General features: G+C 36.2%; 1 protein-coding gene, 1 long non-coding RNA gene and 1 pseudogene across 2 annotated transcripts; 2 read left to right on the top strand and 1 right to left on the bottom strand.

Annotated features, from left to right (window-relative positions):
- Positions 1–4,026: 4,026 nt before the first annotated feature.
- Positions 4,027–7,617, bottom strand: LOC129904631 (uncharacterized). Its single transcript, XR_008770459.1, has 3 exons — positions 7,536–7,617; positions 4,424–4,546; positions 4,027–4,154 (listed from the first exon to the last, which is right to left on the bottom strand). It is a non-coding gene; the product is annotated as an uncharacterized LOC129904631 (long non-coding RNA).
- On the top strand, positions 7,017–10,718 carry LOC129904629 (pectinesterase-like). The gene is made up of 4 exons (XM_055980205.1): positions 7,017–7,788; positions 8,348–8,632; positions 9,229–9,555; positions 10,280–10,718. Exons 1-4 carry the CDS (start codon positions 7,116–7,118, stop codon positions 10,672–10,674), a joined length of 1,680 nt encoding a protein of 559 aa, XP_055836180.1. The 5' UTR covers positions 7,017–7,115; the 3' UTR covers positions 10,675–10,718.
- Positions 10,719–14,894: 4,176 nt separating this feature from the next.
- LOC129904627 (calmodulin-binding transcription activator 5-like) lies at positions 14,895–17,500 on the top strand (annotated as a pseudogene).
- The last annotated feature ends 1,594 nt before the right edge of the window (positions 17,501–19,094 follow it).

Here is a 19,094-nt window from a genome sequence, read left to right on the forward strand (position 1 = left end):
TTGTAGGTGCTGGGGGTTCGAGTCGAATATTTTTTGGATTCTTCCATATTAGCATCTATAACGACTTGGGGAATGACTTCAGTACCTTCAACAATGATTTAGAGGGGTTTAGGAGCATTTTATTGGTGACGAAACAGGAATTAGGAGATTTTTCTAGTTTTTCGTATGTGCTAGCCCTAATTTTTTTATGTGTCAGGGTTTCAGGTCGAATTTTATTGGTTTTTCCATAATAGCTCTGTAATGACCTGAGGAATGACTACAATAGCCCCAGCGGTGCTTTAGAGGAATTTAGGATCATTTTATTGGTGATGCAACAACAATTAGGCAATTTAGCCAGTTTTTCGTGTGTGTTAGCCCACATATTTTTAGGTGCAGGGGTTCTGGATTGAATTTTCTTGAATTCTTCCATTATTGCGTCCGTAACGACTTGGGAAATGACTCCAGTAGCCCTGACAGCACTTTAGAGAAGTTTATAAGCATTTTATTGGCGACGCAATAGAAATTAAGCGATTTTCCTAGTGTTTCATATGTATTAGCCCACGGATTTTTTAGGTGCCGGGGATTCTGGTCAAATTTTCTTAGATTTTTTCGTAGTAGCGTCCGTAACGATCTGAGAAATGACTCTTGTAGCCCCCTGATGGTGGTTTAAAAGGGTTTATGAGCATTATATTAGCGACGCAACAAGAATCAGGAGATTTTTTTTGCCAGTTTTTCATATGTGTTAGCCCACGGATTTATTAGATGCCGGGGTTTAGTTTGAATTTTCTTGGATTATTCCGTAGTAACATTCTTAACGACCTGAGGAATGATACAGTAGCCCCGACGGTGCTTTAGAGGGGTTTAAGAGCATTTTATCAAATAACAGTAAAGGAAGAAAAAAAAGGAAAGAAACACTTCCTATTACATGTTCATTGTCATACATATGCACATAAATAAAAACAACTTTTTTAAAAATTTTTACAGTGAAACATGGACAAACACCCGCTTAATTTCCTTTGAGCAGAATTACACTATTGACAAACTGCACTTCTGTATAGTTATATTACAAACAAATCTAAGCATCTTTTCTTTGAGGCTGCAGTAACCCAATTTTTTTTTTCTATAAGACGGAAGCCAAGCTTAACGATATTGACAACATAAACATACTCTATGTCGAATTTCAAGTTGCCTTCAGTATGCCTTTAGAGCCATTACACTCCGATTGCAAGACTAGGGCTCTGCTGAGTCCAAATTGTTCAGGCTGCAATCGGTTACAGGAAGAGCTGAACTTATCATGAAGCTCTCAATGAAGGCAACCATTTGTAGAAGCATTAACAATGTTAAACTTGAAATCCGTCAGGACCAACATTTCATTAGCATCCAATACGCGAATGTTTATTCATCATGATTGAGATAGTATATGAACACAATAAATGTGGAATGGAGCTCAAACTGACGCTAAATTGAAACAAAAAACGTTGACAATTTGTTGGCCTCGGCAATGCAATTCTACTAATATAACATGTTCAGCTTTAATAAATTTTATACATGTGTTTCCCATTCTCTCCTGGTACGAGGAGGGAATAGGAAAGGAAATTGAAGATGTAATTTCCAAAGGCAAAACACTTACTAAAGCAAAGGCTGCACAGGCTAGTTCAAATCCTGGGAAATGGAAAAGTGCATGTTCTGATAGAAATAAAGCTAGAAAAATATGACATCATATAATCAGAATAAATTGACTTGTATATCGCGAACACAAGGGAAGAAAAAGAAATACCGGTTTAGCTACCTATTAAAGGACTGAAAATTAATGGGGAAACTACGCTCGCAAAGGAACATATGCTTGTGATGCATCCTTGAACCTTTCCTAAAAACAGGAAATAATTCAGATTTTGAGACAATTCGAACATGTTATAGCTCTACAACAACAACGTATCTAGTGTAATCTCAAAAGTGGAGTTTGGGTAGGATAGAGTGTACAGAGACCTTATTCCTACTTGAGAGGTATAGAGACTGTTTGCGAGAGACCTCAACTCAAGTAAAAACATATCAAAGCAAACTGAGAAAAAAAATATAAAGGGATCATGACAAAATACTATAGAAAGCATGACAATAGATAGTAAAAGAAATCGACAGACAAGAAACTACAGGAGAAATACATTAACAAAACCATTTACAAGACAGAATACAACAGGGGAGAAAAAAGAAAAGAGAGTTTAACAAATGATCAAAGATGTTAGTGTCATGTAAAGGGAAAATATGAGAACAATTCTTGATAACAAACCTGCTCATTTGGCCCAACTTGCTTGGATGCTATGCTCTTCAACTGCAATCAGGTACAACATTTATTTATTTTTACCTTAAAACTATCGAAAAACAAACGATTATGTATACGAGACTTACACATGGCATCACGAAAATACACATAGCAGAGATTACAGCGCTAGCATATGGGACCTGCATGGTAAAGTAGATAATTAGCCATATCTCGAAGAATATAAAAGCTACGTCCCTCCTCTCTATTTTACGTGTATGTCTGTTTTAAGAAAAAACGGATATATTTAATAATAACAATTTAACTTTAAATTTCTCGTCATACCCTTAATGACATAATTTTACATCTACAAAAAAGCGTCATGGCATATTTATTACTACAAGTTTCAAAAGTCTTTATTGAGTACTCTAACCAATTCATGTAAAATGAAATGGAGGGAGTAATAGATCAGGAAAAGGGATAAAACATATGACATACACTAGTAAGGATGGAAGAATGGAAGAAATTACCCATGAGGACCAAGCAATACTGTAAAGTAACATCCGCATAATTGAATTTGAGTCAATATCAGTTAAATAAAATCTTCGATGCTTTGAATTGAACTAAAAAAAGCCTCCAGATGTATAATATTATTTAATCATTGTATAACTTATGTATACCAACAAGAAAAAGAAACAGTAAATCTGTCCGATTATTTGTATGAAGATCCCTTGAAAATATAGTCAAGGATAGAGTTATTAATGTACATCAACACAACTGAAAAAGAGCCTAACAGAGAGCAATTTCTTCTCTCCAAGAGTAGGAACTAATATGGGCAACAGAAGAATCTGCAAAAATATTAAAACATTGAAGATATAATATGTACATTAAGAAGCAAAAAGAAAAACAATACAAACATATAAAACAAAAAATGTAATCAAGAAACAAACACCTGTGATATGGATCCTGCAATCCCAGAAATTATCATCAAATCAGCAAATTGGCTTTTGTTGAAGTGAAACTTAGCCTTCAAGAAATACTTCTTACAGTTTCAAGAAAACCAATTTGTCTTAGCAAAAAACAAATGCACTTTTTGATGTATAATATATGTATAATAAATGTATACTATACGTATAATCTATGTATACAAGCTAGGAAAAGTAAAGAGTGAATCTGGCCTGTGATTTGTGGAAGGATCTCAATATTATACTAGACAATCAGTGGCAGATTTAGACTAGAACCTATGGGTTCATGAGAACTAGTAGCTTTTATTCATATCCTGCGTATATATAAGAAATCTGTGAAATGTCTGTAAATATTCAATTGTGAACTCAATTGTTATTATATATTAACTTAAAGTTTTAGTATGAACTCATAAAGTTTAAATCATGAATTCGCCTCAGTAAACAGTGAGGGTTTCCACATTAATGGGAAGTAGAGAAACTTACAAGAAGAGAAGATTCAAATCCAACTTCTGCAACATTGACAAAGAAAGAAACAATAGCTGCATGTAAGATTGTGGAGCTGCAAATTTTACAATAACCATACCATGATTAATAGGAGAGCCAAACAAAATAAAAATTCAATATACAGGCTATGTTGCTTAAACTCTTCAAAAATATCATGAGATATATGTTGGATCCTTCAAAACCAAAAGTAGTGAATTTTTGAAGGATCTGTCAGGGTTGCAACAATATATTTTTGAAGAGTCCGAGCAACATAATATGATGGTACAAAATTTGAGTAAATTTACAATCTCACCTATTCCTGAACAAATATAATACATCATTGAAAGAAGGCAATTCCTTGAATAATTGGAATTTATTCTTTGGAGCTTTTTCCAAAAGACAAACTGCCTCTGTTCCTATAACGGAAATTTGATCTGTTATACAAGAGCTATTATTGCCACTGTTGCAGCAACCTGTTGGTAACAATAGTTTAATTTAGCATAATAAAAATAAATACTTATGTTAGATGAATTTGTAATCTTGAAAGTCGTATACAATATTATTATGAGTTTAACTTCTATGTACAGATAAGGTAACTAACCTTTTGTAACATGTTAAAACTAGTGACGGTATAAAAGTTTCGTTATAGTGTTAGTGTATATAAGTAAAATCACAATATTATTAGTACTAAAATGGCATTAGACGTTTTAAGACGTCTCGAAATAAAAAGAGTGTGACTTACTTGGAAAGTGGAAGCCGGGGAGAGAAAACGAGTAGTGAGATTTCCACAGACAAAAGCAGAGGAGGCAATGCCTGATAGAACTCCAAAGATTGAGGCACGACGGCCCTTTAGAACAACATCAGCCTGAATTAAGTTATATATATTGTCAGTATAATTTGTTTTATATTATCAAATCACAAAATGATATTTTGTTTACCACATAGGCAAGAGCAAAGGAGTGAACATTTCCTTCACAAACCATAGAAACCAAAGTTCTTAGGACATAGTAAGCATAGAAAAAGTATTTTGTCCTGCTGTATGCCAATATCACTGTCCACACAAAATGAGTCAAGACATGATCAATTTGTTAGTTTCACAATTTGAGTCGAGGATGTATTGGAAACAATCGTTATAAAGGTAAGAAGTTAAGGTCTGCGAGTCTACATATACCAGGCTCTCCCCAAACTACACCTATAAGACTACATTGTATGTTGTTGTTGTTGCTTGATTCATTGGCTAATATAAATGGGTTAATTTTAGTAATGGTTACTGAACTTAATTAATTTTTATAACACTAAAGTTATAAATCAATTTTTTGTGTTAGTAAAGTCGCTATACTAATTATCGGTAATACTAAAGTCATAAAACTAATTTTTGTAATAGTAAAGTCACTAAATTAAGTGTTAGTTGCTTAGAAAATATAAATTATTGAAAAGTTTAAATTTTCGATGCCAAAAAATGGCATATATTCGCCGAATCATCATTTTGCCTTATTCATGAGTTGGGAAAAATCAAACTAACACAAAAATATATATGAGCAAAATAGAAAAATAAAATGGGAAAAATAATGACACCAAGAATTTTACGTGAAAACCCTTTTAAATAAGGAAAAAACCACAGGCCAAGAGGAGCAACTGATATCACTATAGTAAGAAATTTTACACCGTGTAGTCACGAGTACAATACTCAAAAATGACTACTACACACTCAAAAAGAATAGTACTCTTTTGATTTACCACCTTACTAAAATATCGTTCACACTCTATTTTTCTTCACATACTATTTTCTTATATATAATCTGTGGAAACCTCACAACTCTCTAGATATTTTCTCTTTGTGAATTGGTGTATCTCAACTAAATCACAAACTCTCAATTTATAGAGGAAGAAAGAGCTACAATTTCAGCTGCACTTTTTGACAACAATTGCAGCAACAATTGTTGACTAACAAATTTCAGTTGCACTTTTGATAATAATTGCAGCAACAATTGTTGATAAAAAAAACCACATGGGATGGACCCCACAAATCTCCCCCTCTATTCCTATGCACCAGAAGGAAGTATCTTCATCTTCTCAGAGAGAGATCATGCCAACAAGTTTTTTGCACAATTCAAACTTGTCCCTTGTTACCACTTTGGTCAGCATATCTGCAGGATTCTTATTTGTAGAGATCTTTTCAACCTGCATAGATTTGTCTTCTATCTTTTCTCGAATCCAATGATATCTCACGTATATGTGTTTCATCCTTGCATGGTACATAGAGTTCTTGCTCAAGTCTATTGCACTTTGACTGTCAAAATAGACGACATACTCCTTCTAATGCAAGCCAAGCTCTTGAAGAAATTATTTGAGCCATATCTAGACTTTAACTTTCTTAAAACAATTGAGTGTGATTTCTCAATGGTTAAGGTTTGTTTGTTCTATTAGATGGTCATGAGGTCAACATTGAAATAGGGTTCCAACCAGGATCGATCCCTAGTCGCACAGGCGGGTGCTTTGGCTTATACCAATGGCCCAAGTACACTTTTATGCTCTCTATGAGTGCATTGTTAATTATATCTGAGTTTCTATTAGTTTCTCAAGATATATATATACATACACATGATTTTCCCCAAAGTTAACAAGTGCATGTGTCGCCCACCTATACATGTGGGTTCGCCTCTACTTACATGTTATTACAAACATTCACTAGTCAATAATAGTAATAACTAATTATTCTATAATATAATTTTTTTTTCACAGGATACATACAATTTCTTTATGTCGGGAAGCATGTGTCTTTTTTTTTTCCCACAAATTTTTTAAATGGTGGATATTTTCTTTACTGATAATGAAATTCTATGACAAAAAGCATACGTAATATTTTTCAATCACGTTTATATATTGTGAATTCTTTCAACATTTATTTCTTCATATTGAGCCTATAAAAGATAGAGAAATGTAGGACAAAAAATACATTTAAGAAGAATAGAAGAATTTAATAACTATAAACTAGATATTTAAAAGAAAAAAAATTATAGTCACTAGTTAGAAACAAACAACAAATTAACCCACAAAAAAGCTAAAAATAAATAAATTAGTGGAGTTAAAAAAATGGTTAATTGAAAAATTAAACAGAAAAATTCAATTATAAGTATTGGTAAACCTGAATTCTATCCCAACCAAATAAACAAACAAACCATTTTCCACAAATTTCTTAACAGAATCAACTGATAATTCTCTTATTATTTCTTGTCTTACTCGCATTATAAATACGTACCCTATTTTTAAAATACGAATTTAATTTCTGTATACTGGCGGAGCCCAGGGGAATTACAAAATCTTGTTTAAAAAATCCCCAAATGCTCTGCTTTGGACAAAAAAAATTAAAAATTGAAGAAAAAACAACTATCCATTCATTATAATTAACAAAAATCCCAAATAAATTTAGAAAAATGGCGGATGCTGGAAAAAAGAAAATAGCAATTGCTGGAATTGCTTCAGTTCTTTTAGTTGCTTGTGTTGTTGGTGCTGCTGTTACATTTACAAAAAAGAATGATGACTCAACCTCTAACGGAGGCGAAATTTCGACTTCTAGCAAATCAGTACAAGCGATATGTCAACCGACTCAATATAGAGAAACATGCGAAAAATCGCTTGGATTAGCTAAAAATACGAGCGATCTAAAGGATTTAATTAAAACAGCATTTGATAGTACTATGAATGAAATTGCAAATTCAATTAAAAATTCTGCTCCATTCAAGGAAGCTGCAAATGATCCAAGGACTAAGAATGCATTAAAAATTTGTGATGAAGTTCTTGACCGTTCGATCGAAGAGATCAAGAGATCATTTTCAAAAATTGACAGTACTGACCTTAATAAATTGATCAAGGAGTATGTTTATGATGTTAGGTCATGGCTTAGCTCTGCTGTTACTTTTGAGGATACTTGTATAGATGCATTCGCAAACACGACTGGTGATACGGGTGAGAAAATGAAGAATGTCTTGAAAAATGCTAGCGAGTTGTCAAGTATTGCCCTTGACATTGTTAGCAGCTTTGAGGAACAAATGGCTGGCTTACAAGACCTAGGCATTACTAACAGACGATTATTGACCGTCGAAGCAGGTAATATTAGGCTAAAATTGAAAAAATAATAATATGGTAGAGGGTGTTTATTAGGTAGAGTTGGGTGTGGAGTTAGTTGGCTAGGGTGTGCCTTTTTACATGGCTGGACACCCGACTCTAGCCTTCTGGACCTTAAAAAGGTGAAATAAAAAATTATGCTAATTCAAAAAAAGGAAAGTGAGTGGAGGTGCTTTTGAGCTAGAGTTGGGTGTGGGGTTGCTATAGTTGGCTATGTTGAGCCTTCTTATACGACCCCAGTTCTAGCCTTTTGTATCCTTAAAAAAGGTTGAAGTAAAAAACAAGAAGAGAAATGGACCATCTTTATGAGAAAGGTCGTATTCTCTTAGGCTAGCGATCTTCTAGCCGACTACTCTATGATGAGCTTCTTTCTTTTTCTGGCTCTGCTCGCTCATCTACGCTTTGAGTCACACGATGTATTAACCAAAGAGCTTCTTATGCAATTCATGTCTTTCTATTTCTATGACCAAAATTATTTTATCGATTAAAAATCTTAAAAGGTTGAAATTATGAAATATAATTTTTGAATCTGTCTCTGCAGGCAACCGAAGGCTCCTTCAAGTTGCATCCCTTAAGCCCAATGTTGTGGTGGCTCAAGATGGTAGTGGACAACACAAATCAATCAATGAGGCTCTTAAAACAGTGCCCTCAAACAATGCTCAGCCCTATGTCATCTTCATCAAGGCTGGTATTTACAATGAAAATGTTGAAGTTGCCAATACAATGACCAATGTTGTTTTCATTGGTGAAGGCTCAAACAAGACCAAAATTACTGGCGAAAAAAATTATCTTGATGGTCTCCCAATTTACCTTACTGCCACTGTTTGTAAGTATTGATCATTTAATTCAATTATATGTTCATATGCATATAACCAAACATCAATTACTTTCCCATTTTTAAAAAAAAAATAGATTTTGACCCTAGTTCAACTCAAAAGTTAGCCCATGATATAAGCATGGGGTAGAGCTAGTAAAAATTGTACGTGTCCCGACCAATTTTTGGAAAATAAGTAGTGTTTGAAAATTCGTTCAAAAGTAGCCTCTTCTGATGCGGAAACACCATGAAAATGTCCTGGATTTCGAACTTAAACAAGTGAGAAATACAAAATATTGTCATGAATTTGTGTATATTTTTCAATTACAACCCTGAAAAATGGTTATTATGTTTTAGTTTTATAACGGAGACACAAAAGGGGTTCAATTGAATCTTTTCGTCAAAAGATACTTCACCTCAACTCTAAACATATCCTATCATTCTTGTGAAACTTTAATATAAGATTAGATCGGGATTTCACTCCCTTATAACTACTCCTAGCTTTCAGTTCATCTCTGACCATCAAATAAAATGTCAATAACCCGTCCTAACTCTTGACTCCACCACTACGTATAACACGTTTGATATTTGATGCAATTTTTTTGTAGCCATCTCTGGACATGGATTCATGGCTAAGGATATCGGATTCGAGAACTCAGCAGGACCTTTAAAAAAAGAAGCTGTTGCACTTCGTGTCTCAGCTGAAATGGCAGTTTTCCATAATTGCCAAATTGATGGTTACCAATCAACGCTTATGGCTCATGTTGGTAGACAATTCTACCGTGATTGTACTATCTCAGGAACCATCGATTTCATCTTCGGAGATGCTTTAGCTGTGTTCCAGAATTGTAAGTTAATCGCGAGAAAACCTGAGGAGATGCAGACACAGTCTATCACAATCGCGGCTCAGGGAAGGAACCAGCCATTCGGAACAGGTTAGTGAATTAAATCTCCTTCTTCGAAAAATTACAATTGTACAAATATGTGTAAAAAAAGTTGAACTAAATGGAGCCTTTGGCGCAATGGTAAGAGTTATTGTGATGTGCAGGGGGAGATATATCTTTTGCCCTTAAGTGTCACACGATATTGCGTCTCCTAAACTAAATGTTTATATTTATATGGATAATAAGCAAAATGATAAAATCAGATATAAATTTAAATAATGAGACCTTTCATGATAGTGATACGCCTATTACCAGGTGACGAGGAGGTCACGAGTTCTAGGGTAAAATGTATAGTGTGCGCTATTAGTTTGATCTAATTTAGTAACTTTGGCTTGGATCGTGTATATGGGTTTAAGAAATCTACTAGATCTGTATGAATATTAAATTTTGAAGCTAATAACTCAAAAGGTCTATGAGTTCAATGGCCCCTTAAGCCCATAAAGTTCAAATCTTGTACCAGTCGAGTTCGAGCCAGAGTAGAAGTCTCTTTGTGAAAAATACAATGAAAGATTGCATAAAGTGGACACAATGAGGTCCGTCTTTTCCTAGACATTGTGACCATCAAGAGCTTAGTGCACTATGCTGTCATATCATTTATATTAGTTTTTGAATCCCTTTACTTGAGGGAGGTTTTTGAGAGGATGCGAAAATTTCTTTAGTTTAAAATTGAATCGTCTTGTTAGGATTTCTGACTTTTTCACTACTGCTCAAACAGGTGCAACTATCATACAGAATTGCACGATCACAGCTGAGCCAGCTCTAGTTGCCATCAACCCACCACGCAACAAGGCGTTCCTCGGACGTCCAGCGAAGTTGTACTCAAGGACCATAGTGATGCAAACTCAAATTGATGGATTCATTGATCCTGAAGGATGGACACCATGGGCTGGTACCTTTGGACTTGAGACTTTATATTTTGTTGAGTACCAAAATAGGGGTCCAGGTGCAAATACTGATAAAAGAGTAACTTGGAAGAATTACATTAAGAACCCTCCACAAGATGTTACTGCTAAATTTGCCCCAGGAGTTGTACTTAAAGGTCGTGATAATACTGATGGATGGGTTACAAAAACTGGTGTCCCATATGAACCAGGGATGATGAAGATGTAAATAAGTTTGTATATCTTCAATAAATAAAAAAGAAATAATTATCTTCATTTTTGTAGTTTTTGTCGTGTTATCTTACACTTACCTCTTGGGCATGTGAAATGAAAAACAAATAGTATTTTTTGAGAATGTTTCTTTAAAGTGGTTTAATAACGAAATCTTTAATATTTTTAGCTAGATGGATAAATTATATTCGAAAACATATAATAAGCGTACAACAACTGTAGTTGGATTATAGTTTTTAAAAAAACATACTTATATTCTGTTTGGCTAAACTTTCAAAATCTGCTGATTTTGAAAAGAGGTTTTCGAAAAAAAACTTTTTAAAAATTGAAGTTTGTGTTTGGTATAAAATTTAAAAGACATTTTTGCCAATATTAAAGCATAATTTGTGCTCGATGAAGATTTCAAAAGAGTTTTTTGATTGGACATCTATATTTATTATTACCAGTTACCACGCTTCCCTATTCCTATAAATGCCGGCGGAAGGAACTTTTCATTAATCCCCTCTCCATATTTGAGTTTGCCAAAATGTTTTGGGCTAATGATAACCCCAAAAAGAAGTTTGGGCTAATGACATGATCCAATAAACTTCAAATGGGCTTTGTTTTGGCCCATCTCATTTCTTCAACATAAAGCCCACATATATATATACACATTGGAGCGGGAAAAGTTCATTCTAAAAATTTGAAACGTCAGTTAAACGACGTCGCACTGTAGTTTTGCTATAAACCCCTTTCCCCAAAAATTAGGGCTTTCGAATTTGATTCAACAATTCGAATTTTGTTGAATTTAGAGCTTTTTTAAGTTGGGTTTCTGTAATGGATGGTGGAATTTGTACTCCTAAAAGATGATTAATAGTCAAGAAGAAGCGAATCACTCCGGCGTAGATGAGGAAAACGGGAAGTTTCATACTGTTTAGCCTCTTCGGGACCTAGAATCTAATTGGGGTATTGATTTAGCCAAAAATCTTGAGCATTATTGCTTGGGTTTTTATCCATCTTCAAGCAGTTGTTTGTACAATTTGGCCCTGCTTGTCTTTGTCTTCACCCTAGTTAAATGATAAAAGGATTGTCTTGTATTTCATGAGAGGCGTGTCTATTTCAGAGAACCAGTTTGGATTTATGTCGGGACGCTCAACTATAGAAACCATTCATCTTATGAGAAGACTGGTGGAGCAATATACGGAGAGGAAGAGGGACTTGCATATGGTATTCATCGACCTAGAAAAGGCTTACGATAAAGTTCCATGAGAGATACTATGAAGATGTTTGGAGGCTAAAGGTGTACTTGTGGCGTATATTAGGGTGATCAAGGACATGTATGAGGGTGCCAAAACCAAGGTAAGGACAGTAGGAGGGGACTCAGAGCACTTCCCAGTTGTGATGGGGTTGCATCAATGATCAGCTCTTAGTCTGTTTTTATTTGCCTTGGTGATGGATGGATTGACGCGATAAATTCAAGGTGAGGTGCCATGGTGTATGCTTTTCGCGGACGACATAGTCCTGATTGTTAAGACTCGTAGCGGAGTTAATGCTAAGCTGGAGGATTAGAGACATACCCTGGAGTCTAAAGGGTTTAAGCTGAGTAGGACCAAGATAGAGTACCTAGAGTGCAAGTTCAGTGAGACACCTCAGGAGGTTGGCGCGGAAGTAGGCTTGGTGACCAGGCCATCCAAAAGAAAAGTAGTTTTAAGTACCTTGGGTCTATCATGCAAGGCAGCGGAGAGATTGACGATGATGTCACACATCGTATTGGGGCAGGGTGGATGAAATGGAGGCTCATTTCCGGTGTGCTATGTGACAAGAAGGTGCCACCACAACTTAAGAGCAAGTTTTACAAAGTGGTGGTTAGACGGACTATGTTATATGGGGCGGAGTGTTGGCCAGTTAAGGTCTCTCACGTTCAAAAGATGAAAATTGCCGAGATGAGAATGTTGAGATGGATATGTGGGCATACCAGGAGCGACAAGATTAGAAATGAGGCTATTCGGGACAAGGTAGGAGTGGCCTCGGTGGAAGAAAAGATGCGGGAAATGCGACTGAGATGGTTTGGGCATGTGAAGAGGAGAGACGCAGATGCCCCAGTGCGGAGGTGTGAGAGGTTGACCATGATGGTTTCAGAAGAGGTAGGGGTAGGCCGAAGAAATATTGGGGAGAGGTGATTAGACAGGACATGACGCAGTTACAGCTTACCGAGGACATGACCTTAGATAGAAGGGTGTGGAGGACTCATATTAGGGTAGAAGGCTAGTACATAGTATCGTTATTCTTCCGTATTAGTAGGCGCATTAGCGCACTATAATTTCTTGTGCTCTGATTTATGTTATTATCTATTACTTTCTGTACTTTGATTACTCTATTTTATCTGTGTCGCTTTCGTTATTTGCTTTCACATATCGCTTTGAACTTCTTAGCCTTATTTGACCTCTTTTTATGCTTCTATTGAGTCGAGGGTCTCTCGGAAACAGCCGTCCTACCTTGGTAGAATTAAGGTCTGCGCAGACTTTATTCTCCCCAGACCTCACGTTCTGGATTTCACTGGGTTGTTGTTGTTGTTATGTGGATTGCAAACAGTGTGTGTGTTAATTCAGTTATTGGCTATGTTTGCTGGACAATCACAGGTTTCCTCCAACAACACAGTTGCACAGGGTTCTCCAGCTTCCCCAGTTAGTTCTGGTTCAGCATTGTCTGATCCTGCTGATCTATCTACTTCTTGGGTTTTATCAGGAGAACTTGATTCAGCAGTTGATCAGCAATATTCCGCTAGACGACATGCACATTTAGGTACTATCAAATTAACTTTGTAGAAATGATATCTTTTTGCAGTTTATATTAATGAAAGTGTCCATAGCTTGAACTGAACCTCCTATTGATGTTAAAAGTAGGTAATTAATCTTCGGTCAAAGCCACAGCTGTAAAGAAAAACACAGAAAAGTTTCTCTTGATGAAAATGGAGTTATATTTCTTGTAGAATGTTTCAGGTATGTGCAAAAATATAGTACTCCTATTCTGTTTATGCTACTAGAGCTTGAACCTAATTGTAATCTCGGAATATGTTCAAATCCTCTTTTTCTCATTCAAAATTGGTTAGATTAAAGTCCTGTCTTCTACTGATTGACAGAACCTAACAGGGATATGACCGTCCAAAATCATGAACAGAGACTACTCGAGATAAGCACACTTGAATGGGATGAGCTGTTGGCACCTGGTGGTGATCCTAACAAGATAATTGCTACTCAACAAGGTATATGCTAGATACTGTTATTATTTGTGCTTGTACCTTATAGACATTATTTATTATTTACATTCATAAAAATAGTTATTTATTAAGTATTTACCTAACTTTTGCAGCAGGAGGCAAAACTGCTAATGTGCAGCACACGTTGTATGAACAACACAATCTATGTGAATTAAATGGGTACAGCCTCAATGTGAGTAGATATATCCACAGCTTGCTTCACTGGCGTAATTCTCCACCAACACAGTTTTCTCTCATCATTTTCATCTCTATGTTGCTGTTAAGATCTATTCATATCTTCACATATCTTATGCTATCAATGACAACGCAAGTAGCATTTTTTGATTTGGATAATTTCTTAGTTCTCCATTGGTGGTTGTAATAATATTTTAGGGAGGAACCTTTTCCATTGAGTCATTTTAAGGAAAAATGGTTCACCAGAGAGCAAGCTCCACAAATGTTATACTACTTAATTTCCTAAAATAAATACTCTTCATCTGAGATTAACTAACTTAGGGTATACCTTAAAATCAGAAGTAGAGAGTTATGCAGAACTACTTGTATGTAGTGTATGATCAAATAAATTGGCAAATGGATTTTGATACTTAAATTGAAATTCTTAGTGTCTTGCTTTGCACCAACATGCATGAGCAATACTGCATCTTCCATCTTATCGTTATTATCAGAACCAACAGAATCCTGTTTTATTGAAGTTTAAAACCAACTATATACTATAAGAAACTAGAGTAAAACTCTTGGTGCAGGAGTGTGGTGACTTGGAATGAGATACACCTAATTAAGAGTAGTAAAATGGTGTCTTCCTCTAAAGCAACTCACATGTACTATAATATGTTTACTCCCTTGAACACACAACTTTTTCTTTTTACCTTTTTCAGGTTATGGTGTTCTTAATTTCAGTTTTGCACACATATGGATAAGATTATCTTCCACTTATTCTTTGCAGTGTGCATTTATTATTTAATTTCATGAATTCACACACCATGTGTATATGTATACTTATCATGTTGTGCGTATCTATGTACCATTTAAGGATCTAACCTTCCTGCTTTAAATCCATCCTTAGCAATTGTCAAGTACCTTCCATCCAATTTTATCTTTCTTCCTTTTGAATTGAATGCTGCTCGGTAATATCTTCTTTTTTCCCCTTTCTTTTAGTTGTCTACTAATATTGGTACTTGTAGGGTGTCTCCTCCTTTCTTTAGAGAATGTCTACAGTTAACAATTCAAATGAGATCACCTTCCAGACGGTGGATGGTCAAATGACTTCAAGTTTTGAGAAGAATGAGTCTGGAGTAATGACAGTAAGCACAGACGATTCCTTTGATAGTCTGAACAAGGATAGACTTCAAACTCAGGATAGCTTTGGAAGGTGGATGAACTACCTTATCACTGATTCTCCAGGATCCACAGATGATCCAACTCCCGAATCTTCAGTGTCAGCTGGTCAATCATATGCAAGGGAGCAGATATTCAATATAACAGAAATTTCGCCTGCGTGGGCTTTTTCAACTGAAGAAACAAAGGTCCTTTCTTCACACATGTGCTTTCTTGATTCAATGGTTCTCTATGCAAGAAGAAAAATGCTGTCTGTCATGATATTGGCTTTAAGTAAACTCGATAAAACACAAGCAATAATATCAGAAAAAAGGAAGCTTAATTACTCTTCGTGTGTTTGTGTTACCTTTTTCATTCTTAAAGAAACAAGAAAAATGTGTTCAATATCATTTTGCATTAATAGAAAATAAGTGCTTTGTTAGACCTGACCTGACCTGACATAACATAACATTTTAGGTTGAGAATTAAGATTAGTTAGCTTTTCAAGAGAAAAAGGAGAACAAGGTTAGCATACTGTGGCCATTGACTTATTTTGTGAATGTGATGTGTTCAGTTATCAGAGATTTTTTTGTTTTTACCTCTTTAAACTTTTAGATATTATTCTTATAGTTTGCCAAGTTCTTTGCCACGGTCAAGATGGTCAAGATAAACATGTCTTTTGAGCTATGATCTAGCAGTTATACCTTTTTCTCTATGATTACAGATCTTTATCATTGGGCATTTTCATGGAGAACAATCACATCTGGAAAGTTCTAGCTTGAATTGTGTTTGTGGAGATTCTTGTTTTCCTGCAGAAGTTCTCCAACCTGGGGTATATCGTTGTATAGTTTCTCCTCAAACCCCTGGACTGGTAAACATATATTTAAGTTTCGATGGTAATAAACCTATTAGTCAAGTCATGAGTTTTGAGTTTCGAGCTCCTTTGGTACATGTTTGGACAGAACCCTTGGGGAATAAATGTGATTGGGATGAATTTAGAATTCAGATGAGACTTGCTCAGCTGCTGTTCTCTACATCTAAGAGCCTTAATATTTTATCCAGCAAAATACCTCAAGATTTGCTGAAAGATGCAAAAATATTTGCTGGAAGATGTTCTCACATTATTGATGATTGGGCCTGTCTGATCAAATCAATTGAAGACAAGAAATTCTCTGTCCCACATGCAAAAGACTGCTTGTTTGAGCTCTCTTTGAAAACCAGATTACAGGAATGGCTGTTGGAAAGAATTGTTGAAGGATGTAAAATTTCAGAACATGACGAGCAAGGTCAAGGAGTTATCCATTTGTGTGCTATCCTAGGTTACACTTGGGCTGTATATCCATTTTCCTGGTCCGGTTTGTCATTGGATTATCGAGACAAATATGGATGGACAGCTCTCCATTGGGCTGCATCTTATGGAAGGTATCCTTAGTTACAGCTATGGAATGTTGCAATTATCTATTGTTTGAATCTCTCTTTTCTATTCTTGGTTCTTTTGCTAATGTAAACTGTTTAAAATAGTCGTTACACCTTTGGTTGTGTTGAGTTGAACTTCTGTTCACCAACCTGTCTGACCCATTACCAATGAATGATAAAGAAAGTAGAACTAACATGGAACTTATATTTTTAACTGTTTTGGTCATTTCAAGCATAAGGTTGTTTAAATTTGAGCATTTGGACTGTCAGGGAAAAAATGGTTGCAACTCTTTTATCTGCTGGAGCAAAACCAAATTTGGTCACAGATCCCACTTCAGAAAACCTTGGTGGATGTACTGCTTCTGACCTTGCATCAAAAAATGGTCATGAGGGTTTGGGGGCTTATCTTGCTGAGAAGGCTTTAGTTGCACAATTTAAGGATATGACATTAGCTGGAAATATCAGTGGTTCACTCCAGACGACTACTGAATCAATAAACCCCAGGAACTTCACAGAGGAAGAGCTAAATCTGAAAGATAGTTTAGCAGCTTATCGTACTGCTGCAGACGCAGCTGCACGTATCCAGTCTGCATTCAGGGAGCGTGCACTGAAAGTGCGGACAAAAGCAGTAGAGTCTTCAAATCCAGAGATGGACACACGTAGTATAATTGCGGCTATGAAGATTCAGCATGCTTTCCGCAACTATGAGATGCTGAAACAGCTGGCAGCTGCTGCAAGAATCCAGTATAGATTCTGAACTTGGAAGATGAGGAAAGAGTTTCTTCACATTCGCTGTCAGGCCATCAAAATTCAAGTAAGGCCCCCTTGATTCTGTGACTTTTCCATATAACTAATTGAATGACACGGTCCATCTCATGCATCAAAGGGCATGGCTGATTTTGAATAATCAGTTAAATTTATTAGTGTTTCAACTTTCTTTAAATTTCATACTTATTATTTGCCCACCAAATTGAGGCGGGCCATCATGTTCCGCAATTGGAAGTGTGGACTATAACCTTTATTTTCCTGAAAATAATGGAATACTAGCAGATAACCTGAAAAGGTTCCTCCTTGTTACGAATATGACTTTTGATGCTCCTGGATTTCAAGGTTCCTGGAAAAACAACTCTGTTATAATGTGTTGCTACTACTGTCCACAACAACAACAAACCTAGTATAGTCCCACCATGTGGGGTCTGGGGAGGGTAGAGTGTACGCAGACCTAACTCCCACTTTGAAAGGTAGGGCGGCTGTTTCCGAAAGACCCTCGGCTTAAGAGAGAAGAACAAAGGAGGAGAAACAAGGAAAACAAGACATAGGTCAGTAGAGCCAAGCATATAGAAAACAATATAAAAATATGAATAATGAGAGCGATAAAGTCAGGATAGGAAAGATCGGGGATAAAGGAGCATTAACTACTATAGATAAAATAGGATACCCAAAGTAAACTGGGCTAACAAATATAAGCAGTAATCACATGCAAAAATCAAATGTTAATAAACAAATGAGCGCAACTACGACTACTATGGAGAAAAGATAGGCCACCTAGCCCACTATCTTAGTCTGAGTCCTCCACAGCCTCCTATCTAAGATCATGTCCTCGGTGAGCTGCAACTGTGCCATATCATGTCTAATCACCTCTTTCCAATACTTCTTCGGCCTCCCTTTGTGTAACACCCCTCAAAAAATTTCCCCTAAGATTCGGGCCTTCCTTGTACACGTGTGGGGCCCATCGTATTTATTTCGAAGTATGTGCTTGAGTTAAGATGAGTCCCTGAGAAATTAAAGAGCGTTGGAGGTGATGTGGGGTCATTGAGGACCCCTAGGACCGAGCTAAGTCCCAAAAAGGTTCGCCGTGGCTAAGTTAGGATGCGTTCGTGTATGGGGTCGACTTCTAATGGCCCTATCTTTTGAAAGATGGAAATCTAGGTGGCTCACAACCTATTGAATTAAAGGTCGTCGAGTCTTCTTTCCAATGCCACCAAGAATGTGAATTTTAGAGTTCGGAGTTGAAAGATACGATGATCCTAAGGCGAACTAGCACGGCAGGAATTCCATCTTTGGCCTGGGTTACAACTGCTGGGGAAATGGCCTTGGCGCTATAAATGGCGCGACGCGCCACTATCGCGCCAGGTGCATTTTTAGCCCATTTTCAGAACTTTTGAGGAGGGGCAATTTGGGAACTTACCCAAATTATATATGTATTTCCTTTGGTCTTTTGGGAACACATTTCTCAGCCTCACTCTCTCTCTAAAAAGCCCTAGGAGCTTCTCTCTCTCTCTTCTTCTTCTTCCCCATCTCCAACAAGAAGAGTTCCAAGAGCTTCAAGATTTGAGTTCTCCATTGAAGACCCAACATCAAGGTTTTCTTCAAGTCTTCACTAAGGTATGTAAGGCTATCTAAAACATGGGTTGAGTTCACCCATATGCCCT

Source organism: Solanum dulcamara, chromosome 9, assembly GCF_947179165.1.
Source record: "Solanum dulcamara chromosome 9, daSolDulc1.2, whole genome shotgun sequence".
Taxonomy (NCBI): domain Eukaryota; kingdom Viridiplantae; phylum Streptophyta; class Magnoliopsida; order Solanales; family Solanaceae; genus Solanum; species Solanum dulcamara.

Excerpts from the sequence above, each read along its gene's own strand:
- LOC129904629 (XM_055980205.1), top strand. The coding sequence starts at position 7,116 with ATGGCGGATGCTGGAAAAAAGAAAATAGCAATTGCTGGAATTGCTTCA. Across the intron at positions 8,633-9,228 it reads TTACCTTACTGCCACTGTTT|CCATCTCTGGACATGGATTC; the intron begins GTAAGTATTGAT and ends ATTTTTTTGTAG. Across the intron at positions 9,556-10,279 it reads GAACCAGCCATTCGGAACAG|GTGCAACTATCATACAGAAT; the intron begins GTTAGTGAATTA and ends CTGCTCAAACAG.